Here is a 21,971-nt window from a genome sequence, read left to right as displayed (position 1 = left end):
ACTTCCGGTCCCCTCACTTCCGGCTCCGCTGCTCGCGGTGTTGGAGCTGTAGGCCTGGTGGAGGTGCCGCCGGTCTGAGTGTCCTCGGCGGTTGGTCAGTGTGAGGCTGTGACAGCTGCTGTTGCTCCCCGCCCCCGAGGAGCCGAGGTGCGTGGGAGAAGGGGAGGAAGGAAAAGGCCCGGGTCGCGTTTCCGCTCACTTCTTGCCAGGGCTGAGGCGACTCCGGAGAGCAGAGGCAGGGATAATCCTCGACGTGAGAGCTGCCGGCTTCCCTGCAGACAGGTGAGGGCGGAGCTGGCCGGCTGGGAAAGAGGCGGGGGAATGCTTCTCGGAGATGGTTGGCGGGGCTGGACACGTTGCCTCTGGGGCTCGCAGTTCCGGACTTCCACGGGGCACTTATGTCCTTAGTCTGTGTGTGCCGTCTCTCTCTGCCCAGGCATTCGGCGTTGGGTTTCTGCTCCTTCGTTCCTCCTGTCCCCCTGAGTGTGCCCCCGAAACAGCCGGGTGAAGAGGTAGGACTGGCCCTCCCAGGGCGGCACCCTCCCGGTTTTGCTTGTATTTAGTGGGGAAAGGGGTTGCAGGATCCAGGAATTTCTCGACTGAGTCTCGGAGCGGGCCACCTTCAGGTTTGGTGTCCAGCCTTTATCGCTCTCCTCCTTTCCCTGCATCCCCTCTTTCTCCTCTCCCGCAGTGAGAGGAAGGGAGCTAGCGATAGTCCCTGCGAGAGGTTCCTCGGGCAGTGGTGCAGGGAGGAGCCTTGCCTGTGAAATGTCCCAAGCCTGACTGCTTGCGAGGACGTCCAAGGAATGCTGGAGTTTGGGAAGGAAGTTGTGCCGTCGTCTCGTCCGTTCCTCTTTGCCAAGTTACTACTGTTTACGTGTCTAGGAAAAAGGAAAGAGGTTTTTGTTTTGTTTTAAGAACAGTTTCTAGACGCTTTTCCCTTTTACTTTATTTTATTATTACTTCCTTTGTTTTATTCTCATCTCCCTCTTGAGCCCTTTGATCTCAAAAGGTTTGTAGTTAACACTTCCTGCAGATCCTTTAGCCACCCCGTTTGAGGATTGCTGGCCCCCTCCCTTCCTTTTTTTCTCCTAGATTAAAGCATATAATTTCTCTCAGTCGGTTCTTAAGGAAAAAATGATTTGCAGGACTTTGGTTAAACTTATGCTTTCACCTGCAAGTGTGGCAGGTGTGGGTTCACATTTGCCATTTAATTAACTTCACTGGCGTGGGAATGTGCACCAAAATTGGGTACCTTAAATCGTTCCTTGTTAACGCTGCAGGAATTGGCCATTTTATTGCTGCTGTCTGAGAGTGAATGCAAGAGACTACATGTCAGTACTGTTTTAATTCCACTTGTCTTTTGTTAGTCCTGTGTTTTTTTGTTTTCCCTACTCCACATGACCAACACCCTCTCCCAGCCACCACGTCTAACACTCATTAGCTGAGAAAACAAAATATTTCTAATCTTGTTTTATTTTCTGGACTAAAATCTCGGTCTCAGTTACTTTCATTCCGTTTCAAATTGATAAATTAGTTTGCCTTAATCCTGGGTCATGCCTTTGGGGACTGTGGTCTAGTGAGTGGTCAGTGACTTTCAGGGGACTTTCTCATCCCCACCCCTGAAATTAAGTGCACAGTTTTGTTTTCAGTGCATTTTCTCCTTTCTGGGGAGAATGTCCATTCTTCTTATCAAATTCTCAAAGGAGATATATAACCTCCAGGTAGATTAAAAGCCACTCCTTAGACAGTGTCTTGAAGTTAATGAGAACTTTTTTTGTGGAGCTACTACTTTTTCAAACTGTACATAGCTAGTTTGGGCACCAAGGAGAGTAGAATGCAGAGATTCCAGCTTTATAGTGATGAAATCTCTAGCTACTTCAAAACTTCAGTGTTTCTAAATTTCTTCCTAGACCTAGAGAAGGAAGTAAGACTGCCTGTTTATTTAGTTCCTGATTTGTGGTTTTGAGGTTTCTTTTTATGGATAAGTATTTGTGGCCAATGTTGTGGCGATCCAGTGGATTTATAAATTGATACATTTATTATTATTTAATACATATTTAGTATCACCAACCTACTGGGTACAGTTCAGACTAAAAGTTTAAATTTCTAGTGTACTTTGTTTTCATTTTCTTGTTTTTCACTTGAGGCATCTACTTTGGGCTTCGGCTTTGTTCAGAAGGGCAAATGATGTTTCAGTGGTGTGGTCTGTAAGCCTTTGGCATGTTGCTGCTTATCTCGACATCTCCTTTCCCTCCATATTACCTCTATATTAGGAATTTAATGATCGTTCTCTTTTGTGACTAAGATAGTATCCTTCCAAACTTAATGTAAGTTTAGAGTGCATATTTGAACTTACTGATTTGATGGTAAAGTGTTTGTTGATCAAGGGTTGACGTGCTAAAATGTTTGACACCTGTTTCATAGAACGTTAGAACTTGAAGAGACCTATACAGCTCATCATAGTCCATATGGAGTAACCAGTGTATTCTGCGCCCAAAATAATTTTCCCTCTGTCTAGCATCCTCACTTTGGGGGGCAGAAAACATAAGTTTATAAAGAGTCAATTATGCTAAATTAGTTTCTTTCTAAGGTAATGACAAAGTCAGAAGATTGACTATATCTGATACCATAACAACAGTTAACATTTGTTTACTTACTGTGTGCCAGGCATGATGCTAAGTGCTTTATATGATTATCTCATCTAATCCTCACAGCAACCTTATAAAGTGGCTAAATGTTTCATTTTTGTAGATGAAGAAGTTGAAACTAAATGATTAACTGAAGCTAAAGTAATCTGCTCAGAATTACACTGGTCAAGCCAGGATTGAACCTAGGTTATCTGAATCCAGACTGTGAGCTCTTAACTACTACTCTAGGCTGCTTCTACCATATTTTCTTTACATCTTTTATTGGCATGTGTTGGGGTATCTCACCTTATTTTCTATCAGACATTAAGTAAAGAAGGTCTTTTCCTTTATTAACCTTCAGTAGCTGAACACCTGGTTGAATGTCATACCAAAAAGTATGACAAAAAGAAATGAATTCGGAGGAGGCCTATGGAGTGTTATTTGATAGTTTTCCCACAGGGCGGATATGTGTATGTGTTTGTCGTGTGTGTGTGTGTGTGTGTGTGTGTGTGTTTGTATGTATGTATGATGACATATGAGGAGTGGAAAATGTGAAAATAAAGGTTTTAAGTAATAGACTTGGCATTGTAAGAGTCTGGAGCTATAAATACATTCCAGAATGATAACTTTGGGATGGGGTAAGGAATAAATTCAGGATGGAGGAAGGAGTAAATTTAATAGGGAATTTAAGATAATATGGCTGTGGATGAAGAACTAACAATACATGTGCAGATTGGAAACAGTAGTCCCACAAAATATGGATGATGATGACGTAGGGACCATAACAGTCTAAAAGTCAGACATACACCAGCATTAGTTCTAGGAAGTATGAAAAAGACTATCAAACAAAGGCACCTGAAAATAATCTTGTTCTCTTTAGTGTCTAGTTTAGCTTTAGGCAGTCATGGAAGCCAGTGATTAGCTCTTACGGATTCTCAGCTATTTTCTACAAGACAAAAGTCTACATTTTCTTTTTCTCTTTGTTTCTTTTCTCTTTCATCTTCCCTCCATCCCTATTCCCCTCTCTTCCATTACTTCTAAACTTTTGTCTTAAGATGGTTCTAGGCAGATATCGCTGGACATGGCTCAAATCTTTTGTGAAACTACCGTAACACCTTTGCCGTATTGTCACCTGAGAGTTTTTATTTTGTTTCATTTTTTGTATGTGTATGATGGCATTGGACCAGCAGCTCCTTGATGTTCGGGCTTCATCCTTTGGGGGACTGTGACATCCCTGTCTTCGAAGCAGGATCATAAGAATAACAGAGTTGGTGGTGAGCCCTAAATCATCCAGAGGAGGGAGTCATTTGGCCATCTCCAGCATCTGCCGACATGAGACAGTGTGTTAGAGCAAAGTTTCCAAACATCTGCATCATGGCACACATAAAAACGATTATTTGCATGGCAGATTCCCCAGCTCCCTGTAGGCCGAGGGGGCCAGGGAGAGGGGGTGTCAATATTTCAGCATGTCTGTAATCCTTTTTTTTTTAAATGTATTTTTGGCTGCGCTGGGTCTTTCATTGCTGCGCACGGACTTGCTCTAGTTTCAGTGAATGGGGACTACGCTTCATTGTGGTGCGCAGGCTTCTCATTGCGGTGTCTTCTCTTATTGCAGAGCAAGGGCTCTAGGCGCACAGGCTTCAGTAGTTGTGGCACATGAGATCAATAGTTGTGGCTAACGGTCTCTAGAGCGCAGGCTCAGTAGTTGTGGCGCACGGGCTTATACTAAGGGATCTTAGTTGCTGCGGAGCAACAACTAAGATTGGGATTTTCCCGGACCAGGGCTCGAACCTGTGTCCCCTGCCTTCCCACCAGGGAAGTCCCTGTAATCCATTCTTGGCATATTGATTGGAAAGCTTTGTCCAAGAGAGGAGAAATATGATACTCTTTAATACCTTCTTTTTATTTAGCATATAATAATTTACAAAGCATTTTCCCATACATTCTCATTTTGTTTTTACTCCAGCCATCTCAAGTAGGTAAGAGCAGATAACATTACCATGTTAGAAATGAAGAAATTTAGATTTTAGATGACGTACTTTGCATAAGGTCATACATCTAATAAGGGATGGATCAGGAATTCACATCCCAGATGGAAAGAGGCCCTGGGGTTAAGCCAGTGTAACGTAACCTCTAGGATGGCTGGGATTCTGTTTTGCTTCAGAGCTCTCCCCTTCAGTATCTAGGGCAGCGCCAGGCGCATAGAAGTCCGTAATAGTTGTCATTTATCGAGTGCTACTCTGGCTAGGCATTATGCTTTATAGATGCTCTCTGTGTATTAGGTACCCTTATTTTCTATAAACAAATGAAGAAACAGGCATAGAAACCAGCAGAAGTAATTAGTCCAAGTCATCCAAATAGTGAAAGGAGAACCACAGACTCAAAGTTGCTTGACTCCAAAGCTTGTACTCTTTTTCACTATAGTGACTAATGATTCCATGATATTGTGGGGTAGAGATTGGGTTCCAGTTACAGTGGTGGCAGAGGGTGGTCGTGGTGGTGGTGAAAGGGAGATAAGCAAGAGGACTATGAAGTGTTTATTTTTGGCAGCCTTGAGGTAGAGTTCTAGAGATGATAGCTTTCTAATAGGATTCTTAAGGTGTTTGGGATGGGGATGGGGTAGAACAGGAATATGATAAAACTCAGAGAGAGTAACGGGCCATTGGTGCGCCTTCTAACAGAAGGGTTAAAAATGTAGATCCTCGGGCTTCCCTGGTGGCGCAGTGGTTGAGAGTCCGCCTGCCGATGCAGGGGACACGGGTTCGTGCCCCGGTCTGGGAAGATCCCACATGCCGTGGAGCGGCTGGGCCCGTGAGCCATGGCCGCTGAGCCTGCGCGTCCGGAGCCTGTGCTCCGCAATGGGGGAGGCCACAACAGTGAGAGGCCCGCGTACCGCAAAAAAAAAAAAAAAAAAAATGTAGATCCTCTTCATATAGGGCTAAATGTTAATTATAGATTATTTCTTAAAGTAGGTTTACAGATTATTTTCATTTTCCTCTTTCTGTATTTCCTAATTTTTCTGTGCATTTAATTAATTTTAAAATTAAAAATATTTTAAATTTCACAAGTAAGATATATTCTTGAAATAAAAATTCAAATAATATAACAAGCAGATGGAATGAGAGCTTCTACTTCTTTACTCCCTCTATCCCCCACACTGGCTCTCAGTTAATTCACAAGGTGGTGGTTTGGGACTAGATGAAATATACAAGGAAGCTCTAAAATGCTCCTGTCCAATAGAGTAGCCACTAGCCACATGTGACTATTTAAATTAGTTAAGATAAAATAGGATAAAATTCAGTTCCTCAGTTCAACCAGTCACGTATCAAGTGCTCAGTAGCCACATGTGGCTAGTGGCTACTTTACTGACTAGTGCAGGTATTGAATATTTCCAAGGACATTGGCCAGCCCTGCTAAAACTTTAAAATACTGTATGATTAGTGACATAATAAATATACTGTTGAAACAAGATTTTTAAAACTCTGTGTTCCGCATGGTGCCTAGCAGTTTTTGTTGTAGTTGATGAAATATTACTGCCATGTTCTGTCTCAGCTTTTTGTTTTAACTAAATACAGATGGTCAAAGTCTAACGTTTTTCTTGGATATTTGGCAATTATAGTTAGCTGCTTTACTAGGATAAAGACGTCAGCTTTTCTAAGGACGTGAGTGTTTTCTATCTCGTCTGAGCTCTAGATCTATATAGTTTGCTTTCTAGTTGGCACCTCTCTTGCATATATTAGATATCGCAAATACAAGGTCTAAAACTAAACTGGTTTTTCCCTCACTCCCAAAACCCCCGCAAAATGTTGGTCCTCTTTCTTTGCTTTTTATTTCAGTGAATGACTCCATTATTTTTCCAGTTGGAAAATGCAGGACAGTAGGAGTGATCCTTAATAACTCCATCTCCCTTATACGTCTAGTCTGTCAACAAGTTTTATTAATCTTACTTTCTGAGTATCTCTTAAATCTGTCTGCTACTTCCCGTTTCCACTACCACCACTTTAGTTTGTTACCATCATCTTGCCTGAAATTTCTACAATAGCCTTCCTTCTTGTCTACCCACTTCTGTTTCATCCCCTCTCTAATCCAGTATCCATCCTGAAGGCACAGTGATTTATTTTGAAACACACGTCCGATTGTCACTCTTCCCTCCTCTTCCCCAGTCTTTTTATGGCTTCTCATTGCTTTTAGGATAAAAACGAAACTCCTTAACAATGGTCCAGCCTTATTTTTTATCCTGTTCTGCTGAACTCTCCATTTCACCCATGCTGGCCTTCGTTAGTCCCTTTGTACTTGTCTTGCTCCTTGCATTACATGGCTATTGCCCATGCTTTTCTCCCTGTCTTTACCACTCTTTCTTTTCTTTCATTTCACTTGTTGGTTCTTAGCTATCCTTCACACCTCAACTGAAGTTTTGCTTCTTGAGGACATATCCTGACCTCCCAGATGAGGTAGTAATGTCATACGTTTTCCACAGTTGCCGTTTACGTTTATATGTGTGACAGTAAGATTGTCTTTCTCTTCCGCTACCGCCATATCCATGCAGATAGGGACCACATCTTATTTTCTTTTTTGGCTTATTATTGACTCCCAAGGACCTCGACCAGTGCCTGACACCTAATTATTGATTGAATTTCCAAGTTGATAGTATTAAAGATTTCAGTTCATGGAGTTTTGCCATATAGGATTTTAAATATAAATATTTATAAATATATTAAACTGCCAGTTATGCTGTTTTTTCCAAGTGCATGGAAATAAATTTTTTTCTTTTTTATTGGGGTATAGTTGCTTCACAATGTTTTGTCAGTTCCTGCTGTACAACAAAGTGAATCAGCTATATGTATACATGTATCCCCTCCCTCTTGGACCTCCCTTGCCCCTCCATCCCGTCCATCTAAGTCACCACAGGGCACTGAGCTGAGCTCCCTGTGCTATATAGCAGGTTCCCACTAGCTATCTGTTTTACACATGGTAGTGTATATATGTCAATCCCAATCTCCCAGTTCATCCCACACCCCCCTTCCCCACCTCCATGTTCCACACATCCCTTCTCTATGTCTACATCTCTATTCCTGCCATGCAGATAGGTTCATCTGCACCATTTTTCTAGATTCCACATACATGTGTTAATATACGACATTTGTTTTTCACTTTCTGACTTACTTCACTCTGTATGGTAGACTCTAGGTCCATCCATGTCTCTACAAATGACCCAGTTTCATTCCTTTTTATGGCTGAGTAATATTCCATTGTATGTATGTGCCACATCTTCTTTATCCATTCATCTGTCTGTGGGCATTTAGGTTGCTTCCATGTCCTGGCTATTGTAAATAGTGCTGCAATGAACATTGGGGTGCATACATGTAAAAGAATGAAATATTTTAATAATATAAATTTATATTATTAATATTAATTATTAAAAACAATAATTATAAAATAATAATATAGCAAAGTATTCTTAGATTATTTTATAATAAACTCTTATTTTAGAATTACTTTAGATTTACAGAATTACTGTAGAGATAGTATACAGATTCCTATATACACCATGTCCAGTTTCCCACATTATTAACATATTACATTAGTATGGTACATTTGTCACAGTTCATGAACCAGTATTTATACATTATTAGATAACATATGTTCAGATTGCCTCAGTTTTCTCCTAATGACCTTTTTCTATACCAGGATTCTATGCAGGAATAAATCCTGGTTATCATGTGTCCTCTTAGCTTTAAGAGTTTCTCGGACTCCTCATTTTTGATGACAAGTTGATAGTTTTGAGGATTGCTGGTCAGATGTTATGTAGAATGTCCCTCAGTTGGGATTTGGCTGATTCTTTTCTCATGATTAGACTGGGTAATGTGTTTTGGGGAGAAAGACAGCAGAGGTAAAGTGCCATTCTTTTTTGTTTGTTAGTTTTGGTTTTTTTGTTTGTTTGTTTGTTTTTTCTGCAGTACGCAGGCTTCTCAGTGCTGTGGCCTCTCTCGCCGCGGGGCACAGACTCCAGACACGCAGGCTCAGCGGCCATGGCTCATGGGCCCAGCCGCTCCGCGACATGTGGGATCTTCCCGGACCAGGGCACGAACCGGTGTCCCCTGCATCGGCAGGCGGACTCTCCACCACTGCACCAACAGGGAAGCCCCAAATTGCCATTCTTGTCGTATATCAAGAGTAAATACAGGGACTTCCCTGGTGGCACAGAGGATAAGACTCCACGCTCCCAATGCAGGGGGCCCGGGTTCAATCCCTGGTCAGGGAACTAGATCCCACATGCTTGCCGCAACTAAGAGTTCACATGCCACAACTAAGGAACCCCTGGAGCTGCAACTAAGACCCAGCGCAACCAAGTAAATAAATAAATAAATATTTAAGGGGAAAAAAAGAGTAAATACAATCAATATGCCTTACCACTGTTGATGTTAACCTTGATCACCTGGCTTAAGACAGTGTTCGTCAAGTTTGTACCTTGTAAAGTTACTTTTCCTCTCTTCCTTTTGCATATTGTACTTTTTAGAAGAAAGTCATTATGTGAAGTGCACACTTAATGTGTGGGGAATTATGTTCTACCTCCGTAACAGTGGGGTGTGTACATAAATTTTTTGGAATTCTTCTGTAAGGGAGATTTGCCTCTTCTCTCCCATTTATTAACTTATTCAGTCATTTATTGATATCAGCATTGACTCATGGTTATTTATTTTATACTTTGCATTATAATCCAGTGTTACTTTATTTTATTGCTCCAGTTGTTCCAGCGTTGGCCACTGGAAACTCTTTCAGTTGGTTCCTATATTCTTTTGAGCTTCTGTTGTTGTTCTGTTATGGAGTTTTTTTTAAAGCACGTTCTTACTTTCCAGCACTACAAGATACTCCAGGCTCATCTTGCGTGTAGTCCTGCCTCAGTCCTAGAATCAGCCATTTCTCCAGGGAGCACTGGTTCCCTTTATTGGAGAATGGTATTAGAAACCAAGATCTGGGTACTATGTGTGTTCATCGTTGCTGGGGCTGCTGCTAGGAAATATACACTAACTCACGTATATACACATGTCTATACATATTTCTCTGTGTAACTCTCTATACTATTAAGCTGTCTTCTTAGATTATTTCCTCTGAGCTTTTTCCCACTGAAAAAATTACCTGAGAATATTGAGGGGTTTATTTTATATGGTTTTGGGAATTAATACAGAATTTTACAGTGACTCTCCAATTCTCTTGGTTGGCTTCATTGCGAATGTTCTGAACCTTAGCTAGCCGTTTGTGAAGAATGAGGCCACAGTACACTGAATAATTTAGAGTTTATTTACAGCTAGCTTTCTTTTCAGGGAGTAATTTAGTTTTGAGAGTCTTATCATTTTACTTCTCATTAGTTTCTCTGTAACACAGTCTGAATGGGGAAAATAAAAAGACTTCTCCAAACTGTTCACTTTGTCACTTGGTTAGAAGGTGGTATGATGGTGAGGATGAGAATAGTTGAATATCTGTTGATTTTTAAATTGTTTCTCATTACTGCATATAATTGAGAATTAACTTTTTTTTGTCAAAGCTTTCTACTTTTGAATTATCTAGACTGATGTGTTTATCTTAATGAGCCACGTGAACTTAAGTTATCACTGTCTAAAAGAATTTAGGAGTATCTAACAAAATAGCTTTTACAGATACCAGATAGTTGTTGACATAAAGACAGCAGTATAATGTAGATGATTCTTTATCTTACTCTTGATTATTCTACTTATCAAAGAAAATGTAATATACTTTGAACATATTGTGTGGTAAACCATTTTCAGTTTAGCATCATTTGCATTGACAATAGGGAAAAGGATCTTTCCTCCATGTTAAGGAAACTACCATCATAAAAAAAACCCACTATTTTAAATTGTTTTGACCAAAACTAGAAAGCTAATGTATTTTAGATACTATTTTTCACTCTTAGCATATATAGTTATTTAATGTAGTCACTATGTATTTTAACTCTAAATTTTTTACTGTAAACAAGTCAGTTCAACTTGAAAATTAATATTGAATTATGAAATTAAAACAAATCTTACCATTCTCTTCCTGTTTATCTATGAGCAAGAAAAGATGGACATATTTGAGTGAAAGAAATAGAGCCATTTTCTTTAATCGCTAACCAGTCTCTGAAATCAGTGATATACCCAGTCTAGAGAAGCTAAGCAAGTTCAGACCAAAGCAAGCCCAAGTTTTGCTACTTTTTGCCCTCAGTTTTCTGTATTTACCTCCCTAGCATTGTCCTTGAGTTCCAGTCAGAACTCCTTACTCCCATACATCAAAATTAATTATAGTACTTCTCCAACTTTTTTACTGAAGTACCCCTAGAAAGAATAACTCTTCAGATATTCCTTTGGAGATTCGTATTTCATCATAAAAATTCAGAAAATTTCTTAGAAGGCTTATGTGTATTTTATTCAAGTGAATTTTGTTTTAGATTCCATAACAGCATACTTATTTTCATTTAAAAAAAAGTGTAAATTCTCATTCCACTATGATGTGCTGTGTTTATCCTGTTTATATCTGCTCTCCTGTGCCCTGAGTATACCATTTCAGATCCCCTGTGGTATGTGAGTACCTTAATTTGAAATGTGCTCATGTTATAATTTCTATTCAACATTCATTCTTTAATATTATAATTCTGAATCTTTAACTCATGGAGATTGTAAATGCAGTTTTTTCTTTTCTGGTATCCATGGAGTATTTTGTTTCTTCTTATCTTCTAGGATCCTGGCAAGTCTCTTACCTCCTGCCCTCTCTTTCCTGGGTCCTTGGAAAGACCTTAAATGCACTTAACAGTTGTAGGATATAAAATTCTCCCTCATTAAATTCTGGTTAAAGTTCTTATATAGTTTCCCTCTATAAACTGAATAGATCTAGTCTATTCAGTTTATAGAAAACAAAATGTGATTTTGATAATAAATCAAAAACAACTCCAAAAAGTTGGATGAATTATAAACTTCAGGTAATATTAGTTATGCTTTTTTTTTTTTTTACAAATGTTAATTAGTAATTCACTTTATAGGTCATTGGTTCTTACACTCATTAGTTAATGAATACCCCTGGCTGATTTATGGAAGTAGAGCCCCAGAGATGACTTGAAGCATATTTGGCCTCCAGTATAAACCAGTCTGTGAAGTCTCAACATTGATGGAAGTTTTGTAATAATGATTTATCATTTTATTTTGAAGACAAATTTAAAGATAACTTCAAATTCGTGTAAAGATCAGAACACATATATCTTAAACAGCACATTCTGTAAGTCATTAACTTCTTTTTTGGTTTCCCATAATTATAAGTTTTTTTTTCTTCCAGTTTTATTGAGATATGATTGACATATAGCACATATAAGTTTAAGGTGATAATGATTTGATTTACATACGTCATGAAGTGATTATCACAGTAAGTTCAGTGAGTAAGTCATTAACTTTAAATCTTGTTGTCATTCCCTGTGTGTGTCCATTATTAAAGTTATGAACAAATGAACTTTTAAAAAATGTGAAGGTAAGACCATTTAAATAATATGAATAAAACACAGACTTAGTACCTGACTCCGTAATTCTCAGAAATTTGATTCCCTGTTTCCCTATCTGCTTGGAGTTATTTGGTCTTTTTTTTTTATATACTTATCGGTTTATTATATAGTAAAGGATATGATAAAGGATACAGATAGATAGCCAGATGGAAAGGACATTGGGCAAGATCTGGAAGCGTTCTGAGTACAGGAGCTTCTATCTCAGTGAGTTGGGGTGTTCCACGATCCCAGGACATGGATGTGTTCACCACAGAATTTCTCCAAACCCCATAGTTCGGGGATTTTTGTGGAGGCTTCCTCACCGACGCATTATCAGTTATTAACTCCTCTCACTCCTTTCACCTCTGAAAGTTCCAAACTTCTAATCATGGCTTGGTCTTCCTGGTGACCGGCCCCATTCTAAAGCTATCATTTGGTCTTTTCTTGAGCTGGATGATAATGATATATTTTGCTAATTGGTGCAACTGATGAATACAGAGGAAAGGATGATAACTCCTATTTCACAAGGAAGTAGAAGACAGCAAAAATGAACTGCCTTAGCTTTCTTCTGTTTTCCATTCCATTCCTCACTATTTCCATGGGTTCCTTCCTTCTTTCACTCTTCCTTCTATCTAAGGAAGAGATTTTCTATCTAAGGGTAATTCCTCTACCTTTGCTCAGCATTCCTTACTGTTCTTTAAAAACTTTTATTTTGATCTAATTTTAGACTTGCAGAAGTGGTACAGAGAGTTGCTTTATATTCCTTACCCTACTTCCCATAATGCTAACGTCTTACATAATCATAATATAATTATCAAGAATAAGACATTAGGGGCTTCCCTGGTGGTGCAGTGGTTAAGAATCCGCCTGACAACGCAGGGGACCCGGCTTCGAGCCCTGGCCTGGGAAGGTCCCACATACAGAGCAATGGAGCCCGTGCGCCACAACTACTGAGCCTGCGTACCACCACTGCTAAAGCCCACGTGCCTGAAGCCCGTGCTGCACAACAAGAGGAGCCACCGCAATGAAGAGTAGCCCCTGCTCACCGCAACTAGAGAAAGCCCGCGTGCACCAACAAAGACCCAACGCAGCCAAAAGTAAAAGAAAGATAAATTAATTTTTATTAAAAAAAATAGAAAATTAACATTGATATAATAGTATTAACTGAACTACAGACCTTATCAGAATTCCACCAAATTTTCAACTAACTGTCCTTTTTTCTGCTGCAGGATTCTGTCTAGGAACCCATATCGAGTTTGGTTATTTCTCCATAGTCTCTTTCAATCTGTACGTTTCTCACACTTTCCTGGTCTTCATGACCATGACACTTTGAAGAGAACTGGTCAGTTATTTTGTAGAATGTTCCTCAGTTTGGGTTTGTCCAATGTTTTCTCAGGATTGGACTGAGTTAATGCATTTGGGGGAAGAATACCACGAAAAATAATGTTGTCCTTTTCAGTGCAATGTATCAGGGATTACGCTCTTGATATGTCTTACTACTGGTGATTAATTAATCACTTGGTTAAGTTAGATCTGCTGAGTTTCTTCACTGTGAACTGTGAGTTTCTCCCCTTAACTGTCTTTCTTTTTTCAGTTGAGTACCTTGTGGGAGGTTTTGGAGATTATGTAAATGCTGTTTCTCGTCAAACTTTTGCTCTCTAATTTTAGCATCCATCAGTGAGTCTTTCTGCAACACTTATTACTGTGATGTTTGCCTGATGGAGAGTTCTGGTTTTCTCTCTTTTCTGTGTTTATTAATTGAGATTCTGTTGTGAGGAATTGTCACTTTACCCCCATTTACCTATTTATTTGATTATTTATTTCTATCAGTATGGATTCATTAATATTTGTTTTATTCTAGGAGTTTCAATTCAGTACTGTCATTATTTGTTGCTCAAGATGTCTCAGGATTGGCCATTAGGGGCCTTCAGGTTGGGTCCTTTTTTCTTTCAATAAGCCCCTGTCCTTTTTTGAATTTTTTCCTATTTTCTGACACCAAAAAAATGCCCCAGGCTCCTCTTGTATTTTCCTTGCCCCAGTATTAGAATCAACCACTTTTCCTTAAGAGTTGTGGTTCCTTTTATTGGAGAATGGTGTTTAGAGACCAAGATTTGAGCACCAAGTGTACTCATTGTTACTGGGTATCACTGCTTCTAGGTCCTCTCAGTGGACAAAGCTAGGAAACCTATACATACGTGCATATGTATATGTATAACAAATATATATACACGAATACGGACACACACATATTAAAAACCATGTGTTTGTACTGATAACTCTAATTCCAGTCCAGTACCACAAGGTTTATTTAGCATTTCTCCTTTCTTTATTACTTTTTTCTCTAGCAGTGAGAAACCAAATTCTCAATATCTACATTCTGTTTACATATTTGTTCTGTTCTGTTACATACATAAAGTACTTTAAGAATTATTAACCTATACCCCTGTGAGAAGTACTTTTACTAACTATATTAACAGAATTTGTGTATAATTCTTTTTGTCTTCAGCCTCGTGGTGTCCAGTCAAGACACTCTTTTCTCCTGCTCTTCCTTTCCCTCCCTTCTTCTCCCTCTCCGCCCCCATCTCTCTTTGCCCCGCCTTCCCCTTTCCCCCTTCCCTTTCCTGGGTTATTCATTTCTAATACAGTTGGTTTCATGTGTTAGTGATTTTTTACTGTTTGAATTCCTCTCAAATCCTGGTTGGTTTTTTTTTTTTTTTTTATGAGGGGTGTGTGAAAATTTCTATGGTTCTAAGAGTCAGAATTATTTCAAACTATATATTCAGAGAAGTGTCACTCCTTCTTGATTCCTGCTACTTTGTTCCCATTTCCTACCTTTTTTTCCACTCTTTTCCCACCTCTCCTTGTAGGTAACCTATCTCTTTAGTTTCTGGTTTATTCTTCTTGTATTTCTTTTGTTCCAATGAGCAGAAACATGTATTTTCATGTATCCTCTTTGTCCTTACATGGAGACAGCATACCTATAGGTGTTTTTGGACTTTGCTGTTTTCGCTTATCACTACGTCCTGGAAATTACAGTATATCATAGAGATCTTCATTTTTTTCAACAGTTGCACAGTGCTTCCTTGTCTGGATGTGTCTTAGTTTATTCAGCCACTTTCATATGTAAGGACATTTAGGCTCTTCCCAATATTTTACAATTATGAAGAATGCTGCAATGTGTAAGTATTTTTGTATTATTGGAGATGTATTCCTGGGATGGATTCCTAGACATGGGATTGCTGGTTTCAAAGGTAAGTACATGTGTGATTTTCTTAGGCATTACCAAAGTTCCTTCCAGAATGGATATACAAATTTGTGTTCCTATCAGCAATGTATATGAGTGCCTCTTTCCTTACATCCTCAGTAACAGAATGTTTTGTTACATTTAAAAAAATTTTGCTAGTCTAATAGATGAGAAATGGTATCTCAGTGTTGTTTTAACTTGCATTTCTCTAATTATGAGTGAATTTGATCATTTTTTATATTTTGGAGACCATTTTAATCTTTTTTTGTGAATCGTCTGTTCATGTCTTTTTCCTGCTTTCTATCTGGTTTTGGTTTTTTCCCCTTTGTTTTTAAGACTTCTTTATATATTAGGAATATTAACCCATTGTGGCATATGTTGTAAATTTTTTTTTTTTTTTTTTTTTTTTTTTTGGCTACACTGGGTCTTCATTGCTGCGCGCCGGCTTTTTCTAGTTGTGGTGAGCGGGGGCTACCCTTCGTTGCGGTGCGCGGGCTTCTCGTTGCAGTGGCTTCTCTTGTTGAAGAGTATGGGCTTCAGTAGTTGTGGCTCACAGGCTCTAGAGCGCAAGCTCAGTAGTTGTGGCACACGGATTAGTTGCTCTGCGCATGTGGGATCTTCCCAGACCAGGGCTTGAACCTGCGTCCCCTGCATTGGCAGGCGGATTCTTAACCACCGTGCCACCAGGGAAGCCCCTGTTGTAAATATTTTATCCTAGTTTTTCAGTTGTCTTTTTTCTTTGTTTATAGTGCTTATGTTATACAATTTTTAAAACATCTTTATTTAGTCAAATTAATCAATTTTTTAAATTATCTCTAGATTCTTAGAATTAGAAAGTTTAAAGAACAATTCATCTATGTTTTCTTTTAGCAGTTCATCTATGGTTTCATTTTTTACATCTAGATTCCTAATCCATTTGGAGTTTATTCTTGTGTGTGGTGGTCTAATTTTGTATTTTTCCAAATGGCTACCTAGTTTTCCTGGCATCATTTATTGAGAAGCCCATCTTTAATTAAGCAGTTTGAGACGTCACCTTTGTTATATATTAAATGTTTGTATATATTTGGTCTAACTTCACACTTTTTATTCTGGTCTCTTTGTTTATTCATGTGCTATACCATAGTGCTTTAAGTATAGATACTTCATGGTATGTTTTAACATCTGACAAAGTTAGTCCCCTTGTGAGTTTCCTTTTTCAGTGTTTTCCTGACTACTCTTGCATGTTTGATTTTTCCATATCAACTTTAGTATAACTTATCTAACTGTATAATTTAGCTTGTTATATTTTTCTCTATTGCAATGAATTTGTAAATTAACTAAGGGAGAAATGACTTCTTTATAATGTCATCATAGCCGAGAACAGGATGTCTTTTCATTTGCTCAGTCTTTAGTGTCTCTCAGTTGTGTTTAAACATTTTTCTCATATAGGTTTTATACATTGTTTAATCTATTCCTAAGTATTTAATCTTCTTTGTTGTAATTGTAAACGGGATTTTTCTCTGCCTTTATGTCCACTGATTATTGTTTTTCAATAACAGTTCAAAAATTGTTGTTTTTTTTAATTGAAATATAGTTGATTTACAATGTTCTGTTAGTTTCAGGTGTACAGCAAAGTGATTCACACATATATATATAATATATATATAATATATATATATATTCTTTTTCAGATTCTTTCCGCTTATAGGTTATTACAAAATATTGAGTATAGTTACCTGTGCTATACAGTGGGTCCTTGTTGGTTATCTATTTTGTGTATAGTAGTGTGTATATGTTAATCCCAAACTCCTTTTGTATGTTAATTTTTTATCCTACTTTTTCACTGAATTCTTTTAATTTTTAGTTAGTTTTACCATTGAGTCTTTGGAGTTTTTCAGGTGTACTATCATTCATCTGCAAAAAGAAATAGTTTTACTTCTTTACCTATTATTCTTCTAATTGGTTTATCTACTTGGATTGGCTAATACCTCTAGTTCAGTGTTGAATAGTAGCAGAAATGGTGGGTTCCTTTGCATTGTTCCTGTTTGTAGTGGAAATGCCTCTGTTATTTCTTTATTAAATAAAATAATGGTTGTAGGACTAAAGCATGTATCATGTTGAAGACATCTCCCTTAATTCCTTTTTCCTTGAGTATTGAATTATGAATGGGTATTGAATTGTCAATAGATTTCTCAACATCTACATAGAAAACCATGTTTTTTTCCCCTTAGATTTATGAATATATTATATATTAATAGCTTTCTTAATTGAACAGCCTTGTATTCCTGGAATAAATCCCACTTGTTCATGTTGTATTATTTTCTTAATGTGGTATTGGATTCGATTTGTGAACAATAAAATTGTTCCCTCCCTTGTATTTCATGAGTAAAACTTTGCTTCTGTACATTATAGTACCTAATATGGTGTTTTGTACTTATTTATCTGTCTCCTTGATTAGATTCAGAGTACAGTCGCCCTCGCTATATATGGGGTATGGGTTCTAGTACACCCACAGATAACAAAATCTGCAGATGCTCAAGTCCCTTATAAAATGGTATAAAATTGCATATAACCTATGCACATCCTCCCATGTACTTTAAATCCTCTCTACGTTACTTATAATATATAGTATAATGTAAATGTTACATAAATAGTTACTGGTGCATGGAAAATTCAAGTTTTGCTTTTTGGAACTTTCTGGAATTTTTTTTTCAAATATTTTTGACCTTTGAACCTGCAGGTATGGAGGGCATTATGCTCTTATAACCTGAATTAGATTTTACTTTTCTTTCTCCTTAGTGCCTAGCAGAATTCTTCATATGTAGTTGGCATTCTCTAAATGTTGTTGAATAAGTTAGAAGCAGAAATAGCACATTAAAGTTTTATTGAATGAAATCTGAGTATAATTTGACTTTGACAATGAGCAGTCACATCTGTTATCAGTACTAAAGAGCACTGGTCAGAGAGTTGGAAGATATCTGAGTTCTGGTCTGAAACTTTGATTTTATATAGGCCATGAATAACTAATATTTTGGCTTTACCTTTGGATATTTTGACATTTTTGATCTTAGTTTTTTCATCTAGCAAATCAAGTTGACACTCTGATCTTTTAAATTGTTTCATATCTAAAATGGTTTTATGAAATTATTTTTTACTCACTGAGGTATGTGTTTTTACATTTTGCATAAAAACTTTTCCTGAATTTTGTCTGTTTTTAGAATCGTTTATCTGTTATAATCAATAGATACTCATGTGGTTATAGATAGTTTTGCAAAACAATTCTGACTGCAAATAAATGATTTATGTTGTGGAATATTTGTAAGAATATCGGTAAGGTGATATAGCTCTTTTAACTAAATTATTTAATGTGTGCTTAACACGTTTTACTTTTAGGTATGTCTGACTGCAGCAATGATACTACAACTCTTGGTACATCTAAGCCAGCCACAGAAGAAGTCAAGTCTAATTCTGAGGTGAATGGGTAGTATTTATATTGTTTTTTTAAAGTCAACCCATATCAATCAAATTTAGACTGTCCAAATTGACTTAGTTTGTCTAAACATGTGCCATTCTAAATAAACTCTTCTACACACATAGACACAGGAAAGGGGTGGGAGGAGAGAGAGCTATTTCTTCATAATTGGAAGTAAGTTAACATCTGCCTTTGGGCATATGAAATTTTAGAGTATACCTGTCCCATAAAAATCAACATAAAAGTCTGGTCGAACTATAGTTTTAAGCTTAAACATGAAATGAAGTTTCTGTTGAAATAACAGTGGTAATTGGTTCACATTTGCACGCATCTGCTCCCATATTCTCTCTCTAGTTAATTATGCATCAGAATCCAAATGTAGTGTTTAAAAAAAATACTGAGTTCTGGACTTCACTTCAGACTCACGAAATCTGAGTCTGTAGTGATAGACACCGGGCTGTGTGTGTGTGTGTGTTTTCTTTTTGGAAGTTCTACAGGTGATTCTAATAGATACCACCCAAGAACCACTGTTCTAGCTCATTAGAGTAGAAAGATGTTAAGAAGTTAATTTTATATTGAATTCAAGTCATCAGATGCTTTTTTGAACACCTAATCCTAGTAACCTCTCTCAAATTTATAGTGCTTAAAGATTTACAGAGTAGCACTTTCATATTGTCCCGCCTTGATCCTTAGACTGATTTGATGCAATTCAGTTAGGCAAGTAGAACAACCATTATCTCCCCCATTTATTTGTTGATCATATTTAACTTTCACAGAGGTGGTGCCTGAGTTGGAGTAACCAGCAAGGCTGGAACACAACATGGGTTCTTCCAGCTCCAGTTGCAGTGTTTCTGAACCAGTTTGCCTTCTGTGTATGTGGCACAGTGCTAGCCACAGTGTTTCATCATCACGCCAAGATGCTGAGTCTGTGTGATAGACTTTGATGTAGGGTTTAGAGCTGGATAATTTATTTTTCGCCCACAAGTCAAAGATGAGTTCTGGTTGGCAAAATATGTATTATCTGTGAGGGATTCAGGATTCTTCTTGATTTAAAATAGTTTGGCTGGGACTTCCCTGGTGGTGCAGTAGTTAAGAATCTGCTTGCCAATGCAGGGGACACGGGTTTGATCCCTGGTCCGGGAAGATCCCACATACCACAGAGCAGCTAAGCCCGTGCACCACAACTACTGAGCCTGCGCTCTAGAGCCCGAGAGCTGCAACTACTGAGCCCGCATGCCACAACCACTGAAGCCCGCGTGCCTAGAGCCCATGCTCCGCAGCAAGAGGAGCCACCGCAGTGAGAAGCCCGCGCACCACAACAAAGAGTAGCCCCCGCTCACTGCAACTAGAGAAAGCCCGCGCATGGCAACAAAGACCCAACGCAGCCAAAAATAAATAAATTAATTAATTAATTAAAAAAAGAAAAAAAAAAGTTTGGCTGTTTACCATTTGTCAAAGCAGTGTTGTAGTTATATTTAGTTCTGAGAACCTAGGGAATTATGTATACCGTATTTGTCCTAACTCATGGATTTGATTTTTTATGATCAGATCTCTGAATCTATACTGTTGAGAGATGGTCAGAGGAAGTTTAATGCTTGTGAACTACAGGAAGGATTGGCAGCCCTGTCAGTGATGGGACTCATCATAATAAATGAAAGTATTCCCTCTGTGGTTTACCACTGTGAGTTTCTTCTATGTGAATGTCACACCAATAGATGCTAAACTAGAAATCTGCTCAAGAGAGTTAAGGCTGGATGACAGTGATATGAAGGAATCCACTGCCAAATAATTGTTCAAATTTGTCTGTAAATTAACATTGTAATTCATATTAGGCATTCCCAGTGTTTTTAGCCATGCCCAAATGTGCAGCATCCACAGGGAATATGGTAATCAAAACAAAACAAAACAAAAAAAGGCCAGGTGTATGAGTATAATCTGAATTTATACCCAAATTTAAAAGCATTGTATGAGTTTACAGTTAACCAAAGTAGGATTTAGGAATATTCTGTAACTTTAAAATTCCCCATTTATCAATATTAGTATTCTACTAACTTATATCTTCTTTTTTCAGTATCCTTGATGAAAACATTTTGGGGGTCAGATTTGCTTATAAGAGTTCTTCTTTTAATATATGTGTATATATATTTATATTTTAAAATTTTTTGTCTGCGTTGGGTCTTCATTGCTGCGTGCAGGCTTTCTCTAGTTGCTGCAAGCGGGGACTACTCTTCGTTGTGGTGCGTGGGCTTCTCTCATTTGCGGTGGCTTCTCTCGTTGCGGAGCACGGGTTCTAGGTGCGCGGGCTTCAGTAGTTGTGGCACGTGGGCTCAGTAGTTGTGGCTCCCAGGCTCTAGAGCGCAGGCTCAGTAGTTGTGGCGTGTGGGCTTAGTTGCTCCGCGGCATGTGGGATCTTCCCGGACCAGGGATCAAACCTGTGTCCCATGTATTAGCAGGCGGATTCTTAACCACTGCACCACCAGGAAAGTCCCTTCTTTTAATCTATTATAACTCTATATGTATTATGGCCATTAACTCTCAATTAAGTGTTCTATACATTGGACTTTTCAGTAATTCAGGCTAATCCTAGCAGAGGTTGGCACATCACTGATGGTCAGTTTGATGAATGAATTAGTCCTCACTCCACTAGTATAAACGATATATGGATACTGGTTTCTTAGGAATAGAATATGATGACCTGGATGATAGTTTTCATTTCTTTAAGAGCAAAACAAAACAACAACAAAAACTCCAGCATTTTGAACTGAGCCAAAAACAGTATCAACCCTGAACAAGAAGGGACTTAAGGTTCATTTTAGGTTCTGTCAGGTGAATTGCCTTTGTGCAGAATCACTCAGCTAGTTAATTGCAGAATCCAGGTGATTTCCTCTCAGTCAAATGATGTTTTCATTAGGATATCCATCCTATCAGTGACCATAAAAACGCTTTCTTCTTCTCTTTTTTTTATGACATCAGTTGTTTGGGTTTTTTTTTTCTTTTTGAATTAAAAAAGAAGAAAACGTGAGCTTGGCTTGCTTTGTACTCTATTCCAGTCTTGATTAGAGCAGAAAAAGGTAGATTTTGTTTTTGTCTTTTTAATATTCAAACTTTATACCCTGAAATGTGTTT

General features: G+C 38.2%; 1 protein-coding gene across 7 annotated transcripts in view; it reads left to right on the top strand.

The window, feature by feature from the left end:
* Positions 1–17: 17 nt before the first annotated feature.
* Positions 18–21,971, top strand: part of ARFIP1 (ARF interacting protein 1) — a 123,737-nt gene continuing 101,783 nt past the window's right edge. The window contains exons 1-2 of one of the 7 annotated variants that reach the window (XM_082638136.1): positions 19–147; positions 18,767–18,846. In XM_082638136.1, coding sequence (XP_082494262.1) covers positions 18,769–18,846 — 78 coding nt within the window. In that variant the 5' untranslated portion in view covers positions 19–147; positions 18,767–18,768. Of the gene's footprint in view, positions 283–332; positions 513–18,766; positions 18,847–21,971 lie in introns of those variants that run through there. The other 6 variants (XM_082638134.1, XM_082638135.1, XM_082638138.1 and 3 more) reach the window with 6 other exon arrangements.

Source organism: Mesoplodon mirus (assembly GCF_964341445.2).
Source record: "Mesoplodon mirus genome assembly, chromosome: 2".
Taxonomy (NCBI): domain Eukaryota; kingdom Metazoa; phylum Chordata; class Mammalia; order Artiodactyla; family Ziphiidae; genus Mesoplodon; species Mesoplodon mirus.
The sequence above is the reverse complement of the archived record's forward strand: the minus strand, read 5'-3'. Positions and strand labels throughout refer to the sequence as shown.